The sequence below is a fragment of the Olea europaea genome, chromosome 12 (genome assembly GCF_002742605.1).
Source record: "Olea europaea var. sylvestris chromosome 12, O_europaea_v1, whole genome shotgun sequence".
Lineage (NCBI taxonomy): Eukaryota > Viridiplantae > Streptophyta > Magnoliopsida > Lamiales > Oleaceae > Olea > Olea europaea.
In genome coordinates, this window is record NC_036248.1 from 16,053,209 (window position 1) to 16,071,494 (window position 18,286).

Here is an 18,286-nt window from a genome sequence, read left to right on the forward strand (position 1 = left end):
AAGGAAAGTGAAATCATCTCGTTACCAATCCTCTAACCAAACTTACATTGTCTTTAATGAAAAGAACAACGAAGGTAGCATCCGATGTTGAGCTAAAATTTTGCTTTGGTCTTGACTTTAGGTAGGATCAAGTCTTGATGTAAATATAATCCTTAGTATTTAAGTAAAGGGGTTATTTATGCTTGGAGCAACAACGGAAGAATCAACTTGTTAATCCTAACAATGGATGCACAATTTCAATAAGCACCAAGTGGAGAGACAACAACAAACTAAACCTTATTATTAACGAATTTAAGTCTGACTAACAACAACGAAACAACCAAGAGTTTGGTTGGATTGGCATCTTGGCTTTTGCAAGGGTAGCAAGATCCATTGCCATCCTTAATTTTTGTTATTTTTTTCGAAAATGCTGGCTAAAGATTAAAAAAATGGTAAAAAGTGAATCAATTGAGATAGATATAGTGTTACAAAACGCAAAGTGATTCGAAGCTTTAGGCTAATGTGTTGTGCTAGAACAATAAACATTCGTAGCACGAAATAAACGGTATAGTAGAATGAGAATATAGGGATTAGGGAGGAAAGAAATTACACAAAAGACAATTTTATAAACTTTCTATTAAAAAATCTCAAGTATGACTATTTCTTCTCGCCTATTTTAGAAAATCGTTACCTTAGAATATCCAACTCTTTCTCCATCTTCGTTCTATTGTTATTTCGTATTGTCACTCGCACAGGTCCGACCCGCCCACAGGTATAATATGGTTGGATGGGCCAACCTACACACACTGCACAACGGAACGTGACCTGATGACCGGATCAAAAATTGCTCTTACAGAAATCTGTCAAATCCTCAATTTTCTCAATTCTCTTCAAAACAAGTCTTCTCTCCGCAATACAATTCTTCAGAGTTCAAAAATATTCCCCCCCTTCACCCTCTTCTCTCTTCATTTTGCTTTCATTTCGCCCTTGCAAAAATCCATCACAAACCCTAATTTTCTCTCATAAATGTGTATCTCTCTCTCTCTCACGCAATTGAATTTTTAACCTGAATAGACTGATGTCACTACACATCGCCTAACCGACGTTTTTATTCAAAGAGTCTATTAAAAATCTCTGCTTTCATTCCAATACCCAAAAACTTCTCCTCTCTCGCGTGTTGTATTTATTTATTTTCTTTTGGGGGTTCTGAATGTACTGTTTTCGTGGATGATTTGAAGAGAAAAAACTTCAGTACGGTTAGCTTTTACCCGCATTGACTACGATTGCTACAAAATAGTATAATTAAGCAATGTCAGATGACATGCTTTTACATTTCTCTTCAAATTCATCCAATCAATCTGATCAATCGTCTCTGCCCACGAAAATTGCGAAACTCGAGGCCAGAATGGTGGGCAAGACATCCTCTGCAGTTACTGCACCAGCCCAGGTCCAGTCCACTTTGTGGTCCGCGGCGGTCAAGTTTGGTAGTCCATCCGATAGCCTGCCCCCCGAGTCGCTGGTGTCAAGTGATGATTCTGAGGATGAGGTGAGTATTTGTAGAGTGTATTTTAACATCGGACCATATTTTGTTAGCATAATTGTGATATTTCTTAGGTCGCTGAATGGAACCTCAAAATAGGAAATTTTTCGAATCTTATTATTTTTTGGTATGCTTATCTAGTTGATAATATCTATGGTTACCTTTCTTTTCATGAAATATAGTGACTATAGTCTCATTGTCTTGTAATTGCATGAGGCAGTGCAAAAATATAAACTGTGGTACAATTATTTGGAACCCAAAGTTTCAAGCTGCCGGAAATCTAAATTTTAGCTATCAAATTATGCACTATACATAGTGGACGGAATGCGGTTTGATCACAAAAAGCAAGCAAGAACAAACTAAGCTTGTTCCAAATAAATGTTCTTCTGAATACAGTACATATTTGCTTACTAAATGGAATGTCATTAAATAGTGATATTTGTAAAGGTACCATGAGCACAAATTTGTTTTAGCACTTGAATTCATTCTTGGAATTCTATATTTTTAGTATACTTATACATGGACATGAAATGTGGAGTCATAATTAAATGAGTGGCATCTATTAATGTTTGTGAAGAGCGGAATTTTGGTAGGGACTATTTGAAAAATCTGAACTGATGCAATCTTTGTGGAATGAAACTTGGGGGCTCTCCAAGTTCTCTTTGAGTTGGATTCCAATGCCACTATTACTTTGTACCGAACATGTTGAGCGTTACGTAGTCTCTACCAAAATCTTTGGATAATATATAACTACAATCATTTATAATGGCTCACATATGTCGAGAATCTGGTGGTGAAATCTTAGATGTCAAAGTATTCTTGAAGTGAACTCAACCTTACTTACCTCAAGAGTTTATATTGGTTGATTTTCTAGTCTCACATTTGTTTTTAAATGAACCTTTTTGGGGGGTCTGTGTTGGGGGGGAGGGGGGTTATAAGCGGTTTTCTTTTCTTCCTTCTGCTTAAGGAAGAACACTTGATAATTTCTTACCTCTTTTAGAACTATGATTAATCATCACCTAAAGTACACCGACACGGATACGTAATTCAACACGACACGTGTCGGACATGTCGCCAAGTTGATAAAATTCTTCATTTAAATAGTATAATTTTATTTTTTCTTGTTGAAATCTTTTAATAAGAGTGCCTATTTGTTAGTTAGTAATAACTTTGAGGTAAAATATATAATATCAATTATAAAGAAAGGAAAATAATCATGATAGAGTATTCGAGGGGTGTTGTATTTGATACGTCTCAACACATGTCGAACATGAACACGAACACGCCAACCTAGTTGAAGTGTCCATGCGACACACATCATCACATGATGGGATGACGTTCACAGAAAAATACCTTATACCTTAAGAACATTTTTGGATACTCTAATGCCTTATGTAAGGAAGTGCAAATGAAAAAAGAGGACAGAAATATAGCTAGCTTTATTGGTAGAAAAGGAATAGAAAAACTAAAGATAGTTAAGTTATACAAATGTCTATGTGCAACCCTCCGGCGCATCTTATATATTCTAACACCATTTCCACTAGAGAGAATTAAGTTTTGTGCTTCAAGTTACATTTTCCTGTCTAATGGATTGTATCACCAATATTGGCCATTGACCTCACAATTCTGGACATATTATTCTCATGTGTGCATCAAATGTTTAAGATAAAGCCACTTGTGTTTCTGCGCCAAATTGAATGACTTCCTCTTGGATCAGTTACTAGTTATTAGTACCATTCAGGGGCTTTTCATTGTTACAACACTTTTTTGCATGTGATGAAATACTATCTTATGCTTCCCTTTTCCTTCCACTTTTTATCTACTATCTGTACATCATCTCATTTTTCTGGGTTGCTTGAGTTTTTTCACAATCCATGGTTCAGTTACTCATTAGAACCACTTAGGGGCTTTTCATTGTAATAATATCTTTTTGAACGTGATGAAATTGCTGTCCTATGGTTCTCTTCTCCCTCCACTTTTATTTGTGCTTTTTTACATCTTCTCATATTTCTAGTTAACTAATTTTTTTCCACAATCTATCAGCCCTTCCAAATATTTTAAACAGTTAAAGTTAAAATTCACCATAAACAGGTTGATTGATTTTCCTCATTGGGTAGCCAATAAATCAAATTTCATTTGATTTCTGATTCTCCGAGTATTTCAATTAGGTAAATTTTCCAAGTCTATTACTACTGAAATTTTGATATGAGGAATAAGCATCAGTGGACTGGCTAGAAAGATTAGTTAATTGTATTTCTTTTTTGGAAATTAGTCTCGTGCTTTGACATGTTCTACCTAGCTTGATTGAAAAATATTCCAAACTGCGTTACTGGTGCTTTTCAGATATTCCATTCAGAATCTGTGTTTACTACCTTTGCTATCCCAGAAATGTAGTAGATGTTCTCGATGGACTTACTATTTTACAATCGTTTTGACATATCTGTACTTGTATGCCAGAATGGAGGGGAGTTTCTCATACAAGCAAACACTCAGAAGCGCCAAAAAGTTGAAGATTCTACTTTATTTGAACATGTTGAGGTAAGTGTGATTATTTATTATTGGCCGGCTTGTTGCAATTGTTGAATTTTGTCTTATGTTGAAGTCCAACTCAATATTGGCTAATCCCTTTCTCCATATTTTTGTTCCTTTTAATCTCTTAATTTCTAAGTTTGATGTATCTCTGTATGCCATCTTAAGGTAGTTTCAACTTTCTTCTTAGATTTTACTATTTGGGAAACAATGTGTATAGTAATGCTTCACCCAATTTACCCCAGGCAGCTGCTGATCCAAGACAAGTTATTGTAGAATCAGACTCCAACAAGGTGGGTCCTGATGTAAATAAAAAAAAACATGGTCGTGGTAGGGGAAGTTCTGCTTCAAGTAGGGGGCGTGGTTATCGAGTTTGTGATCCGACGAGAATGGAGACAGTTTTTTCTCCATCCAATGGTCAACTCGAAAACTCACACAAGGTTTGATTATTATGTCATGACATTTTTAACTTCTGAATGCTATCCTGATACGTGGTTCGATTGCCGGGGATATGCTAGCATACTAATATATATTAGTATACATTTGTTATTTTTTCCTTATTTTTTTATTTTTTTATTTTTTGATGAATACAGTCATAAGTTTGTGTGCTGGGGGCCTTGTTCATTTGTTTCCTATTTTTCTTATTTGCTTATTTTGTCATTTGGTCATATTTTAGGGACTCTTTTGATATTTCTCATTAAATAGGGTTTGATTTTTAATTTCATAAAAATATGCTTTCAGGATTTTGATAAAAATGATAGCAATTCTTGTTTTTTAGTTGATTGAACAATATTGCTTTGAGATTTCTTTCAATTCAGTATCAAATTCTTGGTAATCTCAGAATCAACGAGTGTTTGAGTGTGTTCATTCAATAATTCGCTTCTTCCACAGCATCGGTATGTCAATAAATGACAGAACAAAATTGGCAATTCATTTACTTCCATTTCTTCCCATGACCTTTTTACTTAATATCTTGATGGATGATATTTGATGTTCCTCCTTTTTATATATTTTCCTGTTTTGGTGGTAGACGAAAACACTATTCTCCTAATATGTTAGATGCATCATGACTGTTATATATTTTCCTCGCTGTCACTTTATGTTTTTAGTTTGGATCTCAGTTACGAGATCACTTGGTGCTTTATGTGCCACCGAGTAAAAATAATGTCGATAACTTCTGTAACGTTTGTGCATTAAGAAATACAATTGGGAACATATTAGGAACTTCATTGTTGTATCTTGTACTCGTTGTAATTTTATCTTGTTATTTTGGATCTCAGTTATGAGATCGCCTGGTGCTTTATGTAATAACCGAGTAAAAATAATATCGACAACTTCTGTGACGTTTGTGTGTTAAGAAAACATAGGAACATATTACCATTTAGATCTATGTTTCAGACTTGGTTTTGAGTTTTCTAATTTTCCAGGATAATTTGTTTTCCTGCAACTTGAATTATCATTTTCCACTTTAGAATTCAAGGTGCTTCAAGTATGAGAACATAAGCGATTCTTTTGGTTATGAGAACAAATGTTCGAGTGAATTTTTGTGCTTTGAACATATTCTTATTTGATATATTCACATTACCTCTTTGTCGGAACTCATCCATTTTAATTTGCAAATTTGGTTGAAATTTACAGTATGCAACTAAACGATTGTGAAGACAGTTAATTTAGTATTCTTTTTTATCACATCTGACAGATGCAGGAGCGTGTTTCCAATGACCATCCTGGACTTGATGGCCATACCTCCTTAGAGGTATTCATTTGTTGTAACATTGTTATCATTTTTGTTTCTCTTCCTTGCTTATGAAGTCTGCTCCTGTTTAAACTCGCATTGATATTAGGAAGAGATAATAGAGCTTATTTTAATTATTTTCCGGACTTCCTGTCTATGGTATTGATGAAAATAGGAGGTCACTTCTTTACGTGCAAAAGTTGCAGCTTTGGAGGAAGAACTAACAAAGTTGCGTGAAGAGAATTCTGATCATCGAAATCAGCGTCAACAGTTAGAAAAGGTGTAATTGTAATTTGAATTCAAAAGAAGCTTGGATTTAGTAACTGTTACTTATTTCAATGCACGCATTATCATATTTATTCTATTTTGCACAGGAACTGAAGGATCTTAAAGATTATGAACTGCAGATGAAGCCAAAGGTTTGTTTTTGTCATCTTTTGAGCAGTTAGTTTTTACCTTTCTAGTAAGAATTTTTACTTACGAAGTTGACCAAAGTTTGTTTGGCTAGGAGGACGAGAAAATTTCAATTTGTGTAGGTAGAGAAGCAAATCATTATTGTTTGAACTTATGTATGAATGTTACGTTTATTTTTGGGCATGAAGATACTCCTAACCTTTTAGTCTCTCGATTTCTGAAGTTAAATATATTATTTCATATCTTTTAAATTTCCTTTTATTTCTCTTCTCTCTCTCGTTCTTGGTGTTGCGTGAAGTTTTGTAAATAGAGCTAGTACATGTCATTGTGTTCTACTATCTTGATGTTCTAAGCTGATAGGATCTAAATCAAGTGGTCTGTTACCTGATAGGTTTAGTATGGCATAGCCTTTCTCGGTAAAAAGATTGCTGCTGCACTACTGAGTTGAAAGCTTTGTTTTATTAAGCATCCCTGCTGCCGATATCTAAGTGGAAAATATTTTATATACAATGGCATATTATCAGGCTTATAAAAATTTGATGTAGTCAATTGGGGCTTCGACCAAAAACTCAAGTAAAGAAAAGAACTCGATTGATGCTGTGTATCTTTTGGTTCACTCCTGCCAGTAATTAGTTATTTGTTTCTTGATGCAGAGAATGAAAATAATATCTGATCTATTGATAACTATTTCGAAAGCTGAGAGACAAGAAGCAAGGATGAAAGTACGCCAAGATTCCTTGAGACTTGGTAATGTGGGAGTTGTCAGGTACTTTAATGTTTTGTTTCACTTTTCTATTGATAATAGTTAGTTGTCCTTATAATCTTAAAGCGTGTCCTCACTCTGGTCCAGGGAAATATGTGTATCATATGGCTCTGAGGGAAAAAAGCTGTATATTATTTTACCGATGCTTAGTGAAAAAGACAGCATTTTTTTTTTTTTTTAATCAAACTTAACAAATCTGTGTGCGTTTTATTTACCTTTACCTCAAACATTTTGTTACTTTGATTGTTGGTGTAATTTGGAAGCTGGATATTACTGTGCAAAATATGGCATGTCTTGCTTCTTAACTAATGTTCTCCTTTTCAATGAGTACATCATTTTTGTTGAATAATGGCTTGACTTGTATATAGGAGTGTAGAATTTACCTTGCAAAATGGTAGATATGATGGGCAATACTTCATTTGTTCATATGGACTTTAATATGATTTTATATTGGCATTTCATTGAGTAGCTCTGTGGAGAATATAACAAATTAAAAATTGCAGTATGGATATTTATTGGTGCCAAACACTCATTTTACTGCATTTGGGTGCTGGAGTTGCTTCCTTGTCCGTCAGCCTGATAAGAAATTGGGAACCATAGAAATTGTTGGTTTTCTGCAATTGAAACTTCCATTCTCAATTTCTTTTCTTCTTACACTGTCTCATGCTTTCTTGTAAATAATGTCTTTAGGAGAAAAATATTAATTAGTTATTTAGTTCTTGGCTGGACATTGTTAAATTTTTTTGCAATTACTTAGTTGACTTTCAGTTGACAAGGGAGCTGAACTCTGAAGTAGTTATTTTAAGTCGTATGTGCAAATTTTTCCTTCTGTTATCTTCTTTTTTCCCCCATCTCATCTATGTAATTATCTCCTACATTTTTTGGTTATTCAATATCAAATTTCATTTCATTACGTCCCTTTTTTGCTCTGCATTATCCATTTAATTATCTCCTATTGCTTACACCTCTTTCTTCTTCCATGAACTGGACAGGGCTGGGACAGTCATCTCTGAGGCATGGGAGGATGGACAAGCATTTAAGGATCTTAATACTCACCTTGTATGGTTCTTCCTTTTTTATTGCAAATTAATTATTTATACTCTTGTGTTTGTTTATATATCTAGAACACAATATTTTTGGGTTCAATTAACTTTTCACCGGTTATATACATAATCTTTCAAGGGAATAGTGGATTCTATTGCCAAAAAGCTTCGAGGCCTATAGATAATATCTTTGATGCAACCTGAGTATTTGTGCAAAATATTTTTCTAATGGACTACATATACAGGCATGGAAAAATGTGATCGAGTTGCCTAGTTTCACTTCCTCTTCAGAACTTCTATTCTAAAATATGATAATAAAGGCTCTTGGCTTGCAGTTGATAATTCTCTGTAACTTCTTGAACTCTTACTATGGCTTTCTCTAATGCTGTTTGCACTGTAATAGGGTGTTTTTGTGCAGGACTGGAGAGCAAAAGAACTAAACCAGAATTATATTTTACCGTTGCTAAGTTAATTAAGAATTCATTTGCATTCAAAATAATCATTTAGTCCAGAATATTTATATCATATTGCAAAGAACTAAAATTTGGCATCTAATTCCTGAAAAATAAAAATCTTATCCCCTATTTGAGCCTCATTCTTTAAAAACTCATTTTTTTTTTTTTCAAAAACGCATTTTCAACCATACATTTTCCCATAAAATAATTTTATGTGTAAAATCCAGAACTTTTTCCTGCTTTTTATTCACACATTATCCAAAAAATCACCATTAAAATACTCATTTTCCCAAAAGAGGACAGAATAAAAAATCTTATAATTTATTTAGTTGTGAGATTAAAATATCAAATGGTTGAGTTTACGGTACCAATACCCATAGTTTTCACATCATCTTTGGTCTGATGTAGGTTGCAGCATAGACTGAATGATGCATTTGTGATTTACTATTATGTTATGTACATTCTAATATTATCAAGTTGAATGATTTGCGGAGTTTATTCCTGATCTTTGATTGTGTTAGATGTTTAAATACAATTGTAGAAGTCATATAACTCAAACTAATATCTCAAGAACTAAGTATTCTTGTTTCATGTTACTTTGTCATCTTCTTTATCAATAAAACTACTAATTTTTTTTTACGAGGGCTTTACATCAATTGTACTCTGCTTATCTCAGAGGAACTTGTTGGAGAACAAGGAAGCTGTTGAAAGGCAGCGAAAATTAGTGAAGAAACGTCAATCGGGTAGAGTTCTTCTTCCTTAAAAAAGATTACAAGTCTGTACATCATGACCTTCTGGGGCGTACTTTAGTGATGATGGTGCTAATTTAGTAACGAATGAACACATATCTCTACTTCTATTCAAAGCCACAATAAAATTTGGGTCGTGACACTTGATTTATTAAGGTTGTAGTTATTGGTAAATACCTTTGGTCTGAACTAGGAATTGTTTTTGGATTTATCTCGAGGTTGTTTATTTTGCCTCTACAATGGAATAGTTTTTTTTTTTTTTCAAAGGACCCGGCTTCCCCTGTAGCTTTACAAACCTCCTCTATATGTTAGCTTGCTAGCAACGGTTGCCTTCACTGAGTCAGTTCCTATGTGAATCCACTTGCGACTGAAGGGAACACTTTCTTTGGGTTTTGTTTGGCTCTATCAAACTACACTTTGGGAGTGGTCTTAATGGGAATTATCAAGTTTTTCATGCTAAATAATAATATAATTAAATGCTTATTGCAGATAAGGGTGAGGGAAGTGACACAGAGGCAGTTCATGATGATGTTCTATTTTTGGACGAAGTATACAAATCTCGTCTAGCGAGCATCAAGCGTGTAAGTTCGCTTCATCTACGATTGATTCTTGTTACATTTTTACCATGCAATACTATTGTAGTTGTATTTCTTTCAGGAGGAAGAAACAGTAATGCGTGACAGAGATCGATATGAATTGGAGAAAGGAAGGCTTATACGTGAAATGAAACGCATTCGAGATGAGGATGGTTCCCGTTTTAACAATTTTCAGATTTTAAACCATCGATATGCTCTTCTGAACCTTCTTGGCAAAGGAGGATTTAGTGAGGTTTATAAGGTCAGGACTATGCAAGTTATGTTGTGTTCTTGGACTCTTTGAACATTTTTTATTGAATGGGAAGTGCCAAAAAAGGCTCCGTTGATCATAGTACATTCTAGATCTATCTTTTTTCAGTATCACAATCACAAGGGCAAACATCCTTGAAGTGATTTGTAATTTACATTTCTGGTAGGCTTTTGACTTGGTGGAGCATAGATATGTTGCATGTAAGCTTCATGGTTTACATGCTCAGTGGAGCGAAGATAAGAAGCAAAGTTACATACGACATGCAATCAGGGAGTACAACATCCACAAAACATTGGTGCACCCACACATTGTTCGCCTTTGGGATATTTTCGAGATTGACCCAAATACATTTTGCACCGTATTGGAGTACTGCAGTGGTATGAGAACTTTTCTCAGCTATATATAATCAATTTGATTTTTTCACCTGAAGAGAAAAAAGTTCATGGTCCTTAAATATCACCTTTTGAGACTCGCTAACGTTATTCTTCCCATCAGGCAAGGATCTTGACATAGTTCTGAAAGCAACGCCTGTATTGCCAGAGAGAGAAGCAAGGATCATCATTGTCCAGATTTTTCAAGGCCTTGTTTACCTGAACAAAAGATCACAGAAGATTATCCATTATGATTTGAAGCCTGGAAATGTTTTATTTGATGAGCTTGGCTTCGCTAAAGTCACTGATTTTGGCCTTAGCAAGATAGTAGAGGATGATGTGGGATCCCAGGGCATGGAGCTTACGTCGCAAGGTGCTGGAACTTATTGGTAAGTGATGAATTATTTATGACATATTTGGCATGTTGGATTGAATAGTACTAGATAGTACTAAGCAATATAAAGAAGCTAAAATCTTGTTCACCCCGTTGCCCAGTCCTATTCATGTTGCATACCAAACATGGACTTCTGGTGTTTTTCTATTTTTGTGGAAGTATAATAGATGTCAGCATTGAATTGTCTTGCTTTGTCATGTGGCTTCCATGCAGTTGTTCTTGTTCTGCGTTTCCTTCTCCAATTCGAGGCATTCCTTTGAGCTAATAAATTGAACTATTTGTTTTGGCAGATGTTCTGTTTTATGCATGCAATATGGCTCTATGATTCTACCCTGCATAAGCAATGCTCCTTTGCTCTTTGGCTTATGTAATCCATTTTCCTGTTTATATGTCCAAAGCTATCCCTCATGGTCGCTAGATATTAATAATAGTTGTCTCATTTTTTAGATTACTTCTTGAAAGAAAAGAGAAGGGCATCTTATCTGAGATCAAAATAAAAATTAGAAATCACAGTAAAAGTAGAAATAACCCCTGCATTTGAATCCTAGTTACTAGCAGAAAGAGGAAGGGAAAAAAAAAATCCAGAATATTGGCCTTGGACACTTATATTTTAGTTAGTTCTAATCAAAAGTAGAAGACTATCACAGATGTTGTTTGAGATATAGTTGATTGTCCGTCTTGATGGCTTTCTGATTACTGTTCTGTACATGAGAATTTATATAAGTCGAACCATGTAAATTTTATTTAGTCTCATTCATACAGTAGTAATGTTGGATTCTGGACTTTATATTAGAATGCCTTTGCACTTTTTTCTACATATTCTTCTGTTGATCATAGCTTCTGCTGTAATCTCAGGTATCTGCCTCCAGAATGCTTTGAGCTAAACAAGACACCTCTCATATCCTCAAAGGTCTGTTAGACTGTAATTTTGCATATGGGAAACCATGCATGACTAAGCTTAAAAAAAGAGTGAAAGTTAATTTCTTTTTTTCTGAACATGGTTGCATATGTTATTTTTTCTTTGTTTCAAGAGTTAAACATATTTTGACTCTTAGTTTAGTGTCAAATTAAGTAACTTGTTTCAACATTGCCCAATAAAAAACCTATTTATTATAAAACTTCTTATTTGCTTATAAGTAAACTTTTCAAGCTTAGCTGAACACACTTAAATATGTGCAAGCTAGAAGAAATAAATGTCCTAACACCTGAGTTAATTTTTTCCTAGTTTCAGAGTTGGTAGGGTCTAGGCAAATTTTTTTTTTTTTTTTTTTTTTTTTTTTTTTTTTTTGAGGTGGCTGTCATTTCTTTAGATTTTCTCGTACAACTTGGCCTAATTATAATTCCTACTTGTATGTCTCTGGAAACAGGTTGATGTTTGGTCGGTTGGTATTCTATTTTACCAAATGCTATTTGGCCGACGTCCTTTTGGACATGACCAGTCACAAGAGAAGATTTTACGTGAAGACACCATTATCAAGGCCCGGAAGGTAGACTTCCCTTCAAGACCATCCGTATCAAATGAGGCAAAGGTACACGATATTTCTTTAGGTTAATAACACCAGTGCCAATGAACTTTTATCGAGTCGTTATTAACAATTAAACTTTAATTAGTTCCACGTTGGTAACTGAACTTAAACTTTGTTACAGGCTGGTCACTGAAGTTTGTTAATCTTTCTTTTCTTCTTCTTACTACTTCAGATTCTTGCCTTGCACATTTATGCATTCAATATTTCTGGAAACACTCCTTTTTCATTTTGCTTCCTTTGACAATGCAAGTCCCAGAATTGGATCTCGACTTCTATTGGATGTGTGTGTGTGTGTTTTTAAGTTCTATTATCAGCTATTATTTGATCGTTTTACCCATTGTAAAACGGTATTTGCTTAGTTTTATTTCCTTCCTCAGTTTGAAGACTTGACTCTTCCTCTACATTTCTAAAAATGCAGTTCTTCAGTGTTCTAAACGAATAGCTTGCCTTTGTATTTATATTTTCTGCAGGACTTTATTCGTCGTTGTTTGACATACAGCCAAGCCGAGAGACCAGATGTTTTAACTGTTGCTCAAGATCCATACCTAAGTTATACAAAGAAATGATCTCTGTGGTGTGAAAGAGTTTGAGGAGACAAATCACAAAATCCAAAGGGAATTTTGAATAGTTGTAAAGCCTTTGTAACTTTTTGCTCGATAGATGGGGTACCCCCCACCCAACCAAATCCTCTTCATTTGTGTTCATCAAGTAAGCATATCTTTTGCATGGAAGAACCCATGGAAAGGGAAAATGGAAGTAAATGAAATGACTTCTGGATTTGTTTATAAGTATTTCACTATTTTATAGCTGCTGATGTGTGGTCAAGAAGTGTACATACCTTGAGAAATGAAAAATTTACACATTGCAACAACAATTTAATTTAAAATTTGGAGTTGGGACACAATCTTTTTGGGCAGATTCTGTTCACTCCAAGTAATATTGGTTTACGTAACTTGGAATGTTTGGATGGAAAATCATGCATCAAATAAAATTTGTTGGCTTGAAGGCTGCTGAATGTTTCAAGTTAAACGAGTGGCGATAGTTTTATAGAATAGCAAGAAAGGATTCATGCAAAGCTACGGGTTTTAATTTCATCGATTGTTCCTGAGAATACAATATGAGATACTTAAAATTCTTATTAGTTATGGTTTTTATATAAATTGATTGGAGGGATGGAAAATTCTCTACAATTTTAAAGATTTGGCGGTAATGGTATCCAATTTTAAAGATCATTTACACTTTCGTTCTAACCCTTTTTCAACCTTCGAAAATAGGTATTCTAATGGGGGATTTTGATCTATTTTTCCTTTTGTCATCTCATTTAACCACAATGTTCAAAATTGAAAAGAACAAAATTGTCAATCCATATATTCTTACTAAAATATTTTTAAAAAATACAGAAAAATAAAACAAGAAAGGAAGCGCTGGAATCTGGATAAAGTCAACGCTGGAAAAAGGGCCAACGGCAAGTTAGCTTTGCAAAAATTCGTGGGAATATTGTAACCTAATTTCTAGACATCCCCGACGAGACGACGTCGTTCTCGTTGACTGGATTTCAGTTGTTGAATGTTGAAACCTTTGCTCCTCCGTCCGCCTCTTCCGGCTTCTCGTATTCGACTGATTCAAATATCCATCGAATTTCTCCGCAATCACAACTCGGCAATGCTTCTTCTGACTCCAAAACCTCAACTTCATTTTCTCTTGTGGTCAATCAAACGGTATTCTCATCTGCACACCCTACCCGTCTGTCCCTCCACAAATGATGCCATAGATCAAGTCTTCCGCATAATTACTACCTCATCCACCCCACAATCCCTTAGAAACTCCCTTAAAACCTCCCAAATCCCGCTCTCAAACGACTTAGCTGATAAAGTCCTAAAAAGGGTCCGTTTTTCCCACTCCAACCCACAACAAGCATTGGAATTTTTCAGATTTGTTTCTGGCAGAAAAGGGTTTTTTCATACTCCTTTCTCCTTGGACACAATGCTATACATTCTTGGTAGAAGCCGTAAATTCAATGAAATATGGGACCTTTTGTTGGAAACTAAGAAAAAGGACCAGTCTTTAATAACACCGAGGACTGTTCAAGTTGTTTTGGGTAGGATAGCTAAAGTTTGTTCAGTCTGGCAGACGGTTGAGTCTTTTAAATGCTTTAGAAAGCTCATTATTAAGTTTGATGTTAGTTGTTATAATGCGTTGCTAAGGACATTGTGCCAAGAAAAGAGCATGAGTGATGCTAGGAATGTATATCACAGTTTGAAGCACGAGTTTAGGCCTGATTTACAGACTTTTAATATCCTGTTGTCAGGATGGAAGTCGCCTGAGGAAGCTGAAGCATTTTTTGCAGAAATGGAGGACATGGGGGTTGAGCCGGATATTGTGTCCTATAATTGCTTGGTAGATGTGTATTGTAAGGGAAGACAGATTGAGAATGCTGTTAAGGTAATGAACAAAATGAGGGAGGAAGGGATTGATTTAGATGTGATAACATATACTAGTCTGATTGGGGGGTTGGGATTGGTTGGTCAACCAGATAAGGCAGCAGAGGTTTTAAAGGAGATGAAAGAGTATGGGTGCTATCCGGATGTCCCAGCATATAATGCTGTCATTCGAAACTTTTGCATTGCTAAAAGGTTAGGAGATGCATACAAGTTGATGGATGAAATGGTGGGAAAGGGATTGAGCCCGACCGCTACAACTTATAACGTGTTCTTTAGGTCTTTTTATTGGGCAAATGATTTGAGGAGCTCCTGGAGCTTATATATGAGGATGAGGGAGACAGGGTGCTTGCCTAATACACAATCATGCATGTTTTTAATTCGTTTGATGAGGAGGCAGGAGAAGGTGGAGATGGCTCTTGAATTATGGAATGATATGGTGGATAAGGGTTTTGGGTCGTACATTTTGGTTTCTGATGTTTTACTTGATTTGCTCTGTGATTTGGGAAAGTTGGAGGAGGCTGAGAGGTGTTTCTTGCAGATGGTGGACAAGGGCCAGAAGCCCAGTAATGTTTCCTTTAAAAGGATCAAGGTGCTTATGGAATTGGCTAACAAGCACGAGGCCCTTCAGAATTTGTTCGAGAAGATGTCTGCTTTTGGTTCGTCACTCCAGCTAAGAAGAAGTGAAGGGGGTGAATTAGAAAGGCCTATTTCAGATTTTATTTCCAGCTAAAACATGAGGTCCGAGGAAATGTTTTATACTAAAATTCAATTTCATACTAATCCTTGTTCAATGAGGATATACTACATCTTCACCTTTGAAGCCAGAGCATTACAATCAATTCTGCCATTGTTCCCTGGGACTTATGCAAGCAGAGATCTGGAAAAATATTTGATATCTAGGAATATTCCTGAACACTGCATTTCACTATTGAAATCCTTTCTTTAGAATATGGTCGCCAGGGACTAGCAGAAGGAAGAAGAGATAAAGTCAATGTTTGGTTATTGTTGAAAGGTAAATAGTGCCATAATATTGAGCGGTTTTGAAGGGAGAAGGGTGAAGGGGGTGGGCATCAATGGGATATTTTATCTTGGTTGGAGGAGAAATTACCAAACGTCTAGCATATGTATTCTAAGTTCTTTACAGATTTCTGGTGTTTTTTTTTTTTTTTTTTTTTTTTTTTTTTTTTTTTTTTTTTTTTTCAGGAATATGGTTTTTGTATTATTTGGTCAGGTGAAGTTTCAACTGTCATCTTTCTTTATCAGATAACGAGTAACTTTGTGGCGATGGATGGAAGCATTGACCAGCAAGATATAAAGCTAAAATATTTTGTCATGTGCAGAAATATATCATCCCAAATGAGGAAAGTCTGGTTTTAACGATTTCTGGGTAGAGATGTTTGCCACTTCATCATTGGGTGTATATGTTTAATATATTGTTGTGTGAATTGGAAGCCTAAGGATGGTTTTAAATTGATCAAGAGGGATGAAAGAGAGAGGGATAAGTTGATCTATTGAGAGAATTTGACTTACCCATACTTAGAAATCAGCTTGTGTTCAATACCAGCAGGCTTGCATTAAAGAACCGTGTGCTGTTATTCTAGAGGTAGATAATTTTACTTACACGATGACTAAGAATTCTTTGATAGGCTGCATTACCATGGATCTTCACTCCTTTATCCTAGTTGGCCAGTGGTGTTACTTATGTGGAAATATCTTCAGCCCCCATTTGGCCCCCAATTTTTTGGTAATGAAAATGGGTGGAATGGTATTTTTGAAAAAAATGAGTGGTTGAAAAAGAAGGAAATTTTTTCGATTTACGTGTAATATTATTTTATGGAAGATTGTGTCGTTGAAAATATGAGAGATAAAAAAAAAAATGTAATGTAATGTAATTTAATGGGGGCCAAACGGGGGCCAAGTATATGATTCAAATTAAATGTTCTTGTGAGATGTATTCCATACTTGTGTTGTACATTTTACAGCTTCAAACGGTCAACAATACTTCCTTTTTCTGGAGAAATTTCTCTTTCCTCCAAAACTTTGGTTATTTGCTTTGTTTGTTACATTTTTATATTCTAGGAATTCATATGATTGAATATTTTCATAAGAACTCCCTACAGGATACATTGATGTCTGGTGTTCCTGACAGATTCTGAAAATTTATGCTGCTGTCTATCTTCTTAAAAGTTAGAGGCATAAGCAGATCTGGATTTTCCTGAGTCTGCTCCAGGAGGCATATAGATAAATTTTTGAGTCTAGTGGAGTTGAGAAATATTAGAAATTACTTTATAAACATTAACTGCTCATTACATGTGTTAAAGGCTTCTAATTATGAAGAAAAAACTGCCTTATCACTGAGTAATGAAACCTAATTTCTTTGTTGAATTCTTACAATTGTTTCATTCTGAAGCATGGACCATATTATATTATTAACATTTCAAAATATCCCCTGACAGGAATTTGTATTGGCTAGCCTATTGAATCTCTCAAGGTATATGAACTTTTCTGGAGAAATTTTTGCCAGCCTCATTTTGCATCCCTCGTACACTCTTTAGAAACTGTTTTTCCAATTCCTTGGCAATTGCCAATGCAACTGCTTTCCGAATTTTGGTTTTAACGGATTAAAGGAACTTCTCTTTCTATAATCTCAAGAAAATAAACTGTTCTCCTTGTTCTTGGCAAATCTGAATGCTTTCTGGTTGAGGATCTTGATGCTGCGATTAACATCATAAGACAAGTGTCTGCTAAGGACGTTGGAGTACATTCTTTCAGTGTTGCAGTTCTTTAAAACTTTTGTTTTCAAATCCTCAAATAGTGCACGTGCCGAATTAGTATCAATGTATCCTAGCACGTGTACTAAAAATAAAAATAATACAAAAATGAATAACACGCTCCAAATGGAGAATGACACTTGCAGAAGCAGGTATGACAGGCAATGGGCTCTTCATCTCTGACATAAACGACATTGAATTTCCATTCTTCCTGAGAATCAGACATCATTTTCTGTTACGTCAAGTTGGTTATATTAACTGTTCACAAAATCTGCAGCTACATGCATTTTTCACTTTAAGAGTTCCATCATTACTATTTGTATTACACAAATACAATTGAACTTTTGTTGATGATATATATATATATTGCACTTCAAGTTGGAAGATTAAGACAGATCCCACTTATATTGGCTAAATTTTCAAATTCTGGTGTTTTATGTGGGGTTCTTGCTCATAAATCATTTCTCAGTCATATGTTTTTTCAAGTTTATGATTAACGAAAAATGCCTGTCAAGTGTCTCACATCCTTGTTTCAGGTCTTTGACAGAGATATTTTGGCTCCTTCAAATGAGAAGTAATACAAGATAATGATATGAATCATTCTTTCAAGGTATGTGCCTGAAGGTGATTTTGTACAAGTTCAGCATATAACACAAATATCTTCTTTGCCCGGAAGGAAAGACACAAGGATTACCCTCCGTTAATATGTGAGTCTTAAGGGAGGGGGGGG

At 35.1% G+C, this 18,286-nt stretch overlaps 2 protein-coding genes across 8 annotated transcripts in view; both read left to right on the forward strand.

The window, feature by feature from the left end:
- Nucleotides 1-755: 755 nt before the first annotated feature.
- Nucleotides 756-13,153, forward strand: LOC111405866 (serine/threonine-protein kinase TOUSLED). The gene is made up of 16 exons (XM_023034939.1): nucleotides 756-1,525; nucleotides 3,977-4,057; nucleotides 4,294-4,488; nucleotides 5,748-5,804; nucleotides 5,959-6,063; nucleotides 6,158-6,202; nucleotides 6,851-6,963; nucleotides 7,953-8,019; nucleotides 9,135-9,201; nucleotides 9,697-9,788; nucleotides 9,865-10,044; nucleotides 10,220-10,430; nucleotides 10,549-10,813; nucleotides 11,674-11,728; nucleotides 12,186-12,347; nucleotides 12,815-13,153. The coding sequence occupies exons 1-16, from the start codon at nucleotides 1,289-1,291 to the stop codon at nucleotides 12,908-12,910; spliced, it is 2,028 nt and encodes a 675-aa protein (XP_022890707.1). The 5' UTR covers nucleotides 756-1,288; the 3' UTR covers nucleotides 12,911-13,153.
- A 621-nt stretch (nucleotides 13,154-13,774) lies between these two features.
- The window catches only part of LOC111405867 (putative pentatricopeptide repeat-containing protein At1g02420), a 5,877-nt gene continuing 1,365 nt past the window's right edge, over nucleotides 13,775-18,286 (forward strand). For 3 of the 7 annotated variants that reach the window (XM_023034940.1, XM_023034942.1, XM_023034941.1), the window contains exon 1: nucleotides 13,775-18,166. In XM_023034940.1, coding sequence (XP_022890708.1) covers nucleotides 13,911-15,515 — 1,605 coding nt within the window. In that variant the 5' untranslated portion in view covers nucleotides 13,775-13,910 and the 3' untranslated portion in view covers nucleotides 15,516-18,166. The remainder of the gene's footprint in view (nucleotides 18,167-18,286) is intronic. The other 4 variants (XM_023034946.1, XM_023034943.1, XM_023034944.1 and 1 more) reach the window with 4 other exon arrangements.

What these genes read in the sequence shown, in the direction of transcription:
- LOC111405866 (XM_023034939.1), top strand. Translation starts at nt 1,289, where the DNA reads ATGTCAGATGACATGCTTTTACATTTCTCTTCAAATTCATCCAATCAA. An exon ending in GTGATGATTCTGAGGATGAG is followed by an intron (nt 1,526 to 3,976) that starts GTGAGTATTTGT and finishes CTTGTATGCCAG; the next exon opens with AATGGAGGGGAGTTTCTCAT. An exon ending in AACTGCAGATGAAGCCAAAG is followed by an intron (nt 6,203 to 6,850) that starts GTTTGTTTTTGT and finishes TTCTTGATGCAG; the next exon opens with AGAATGAAAATAATATCTGA.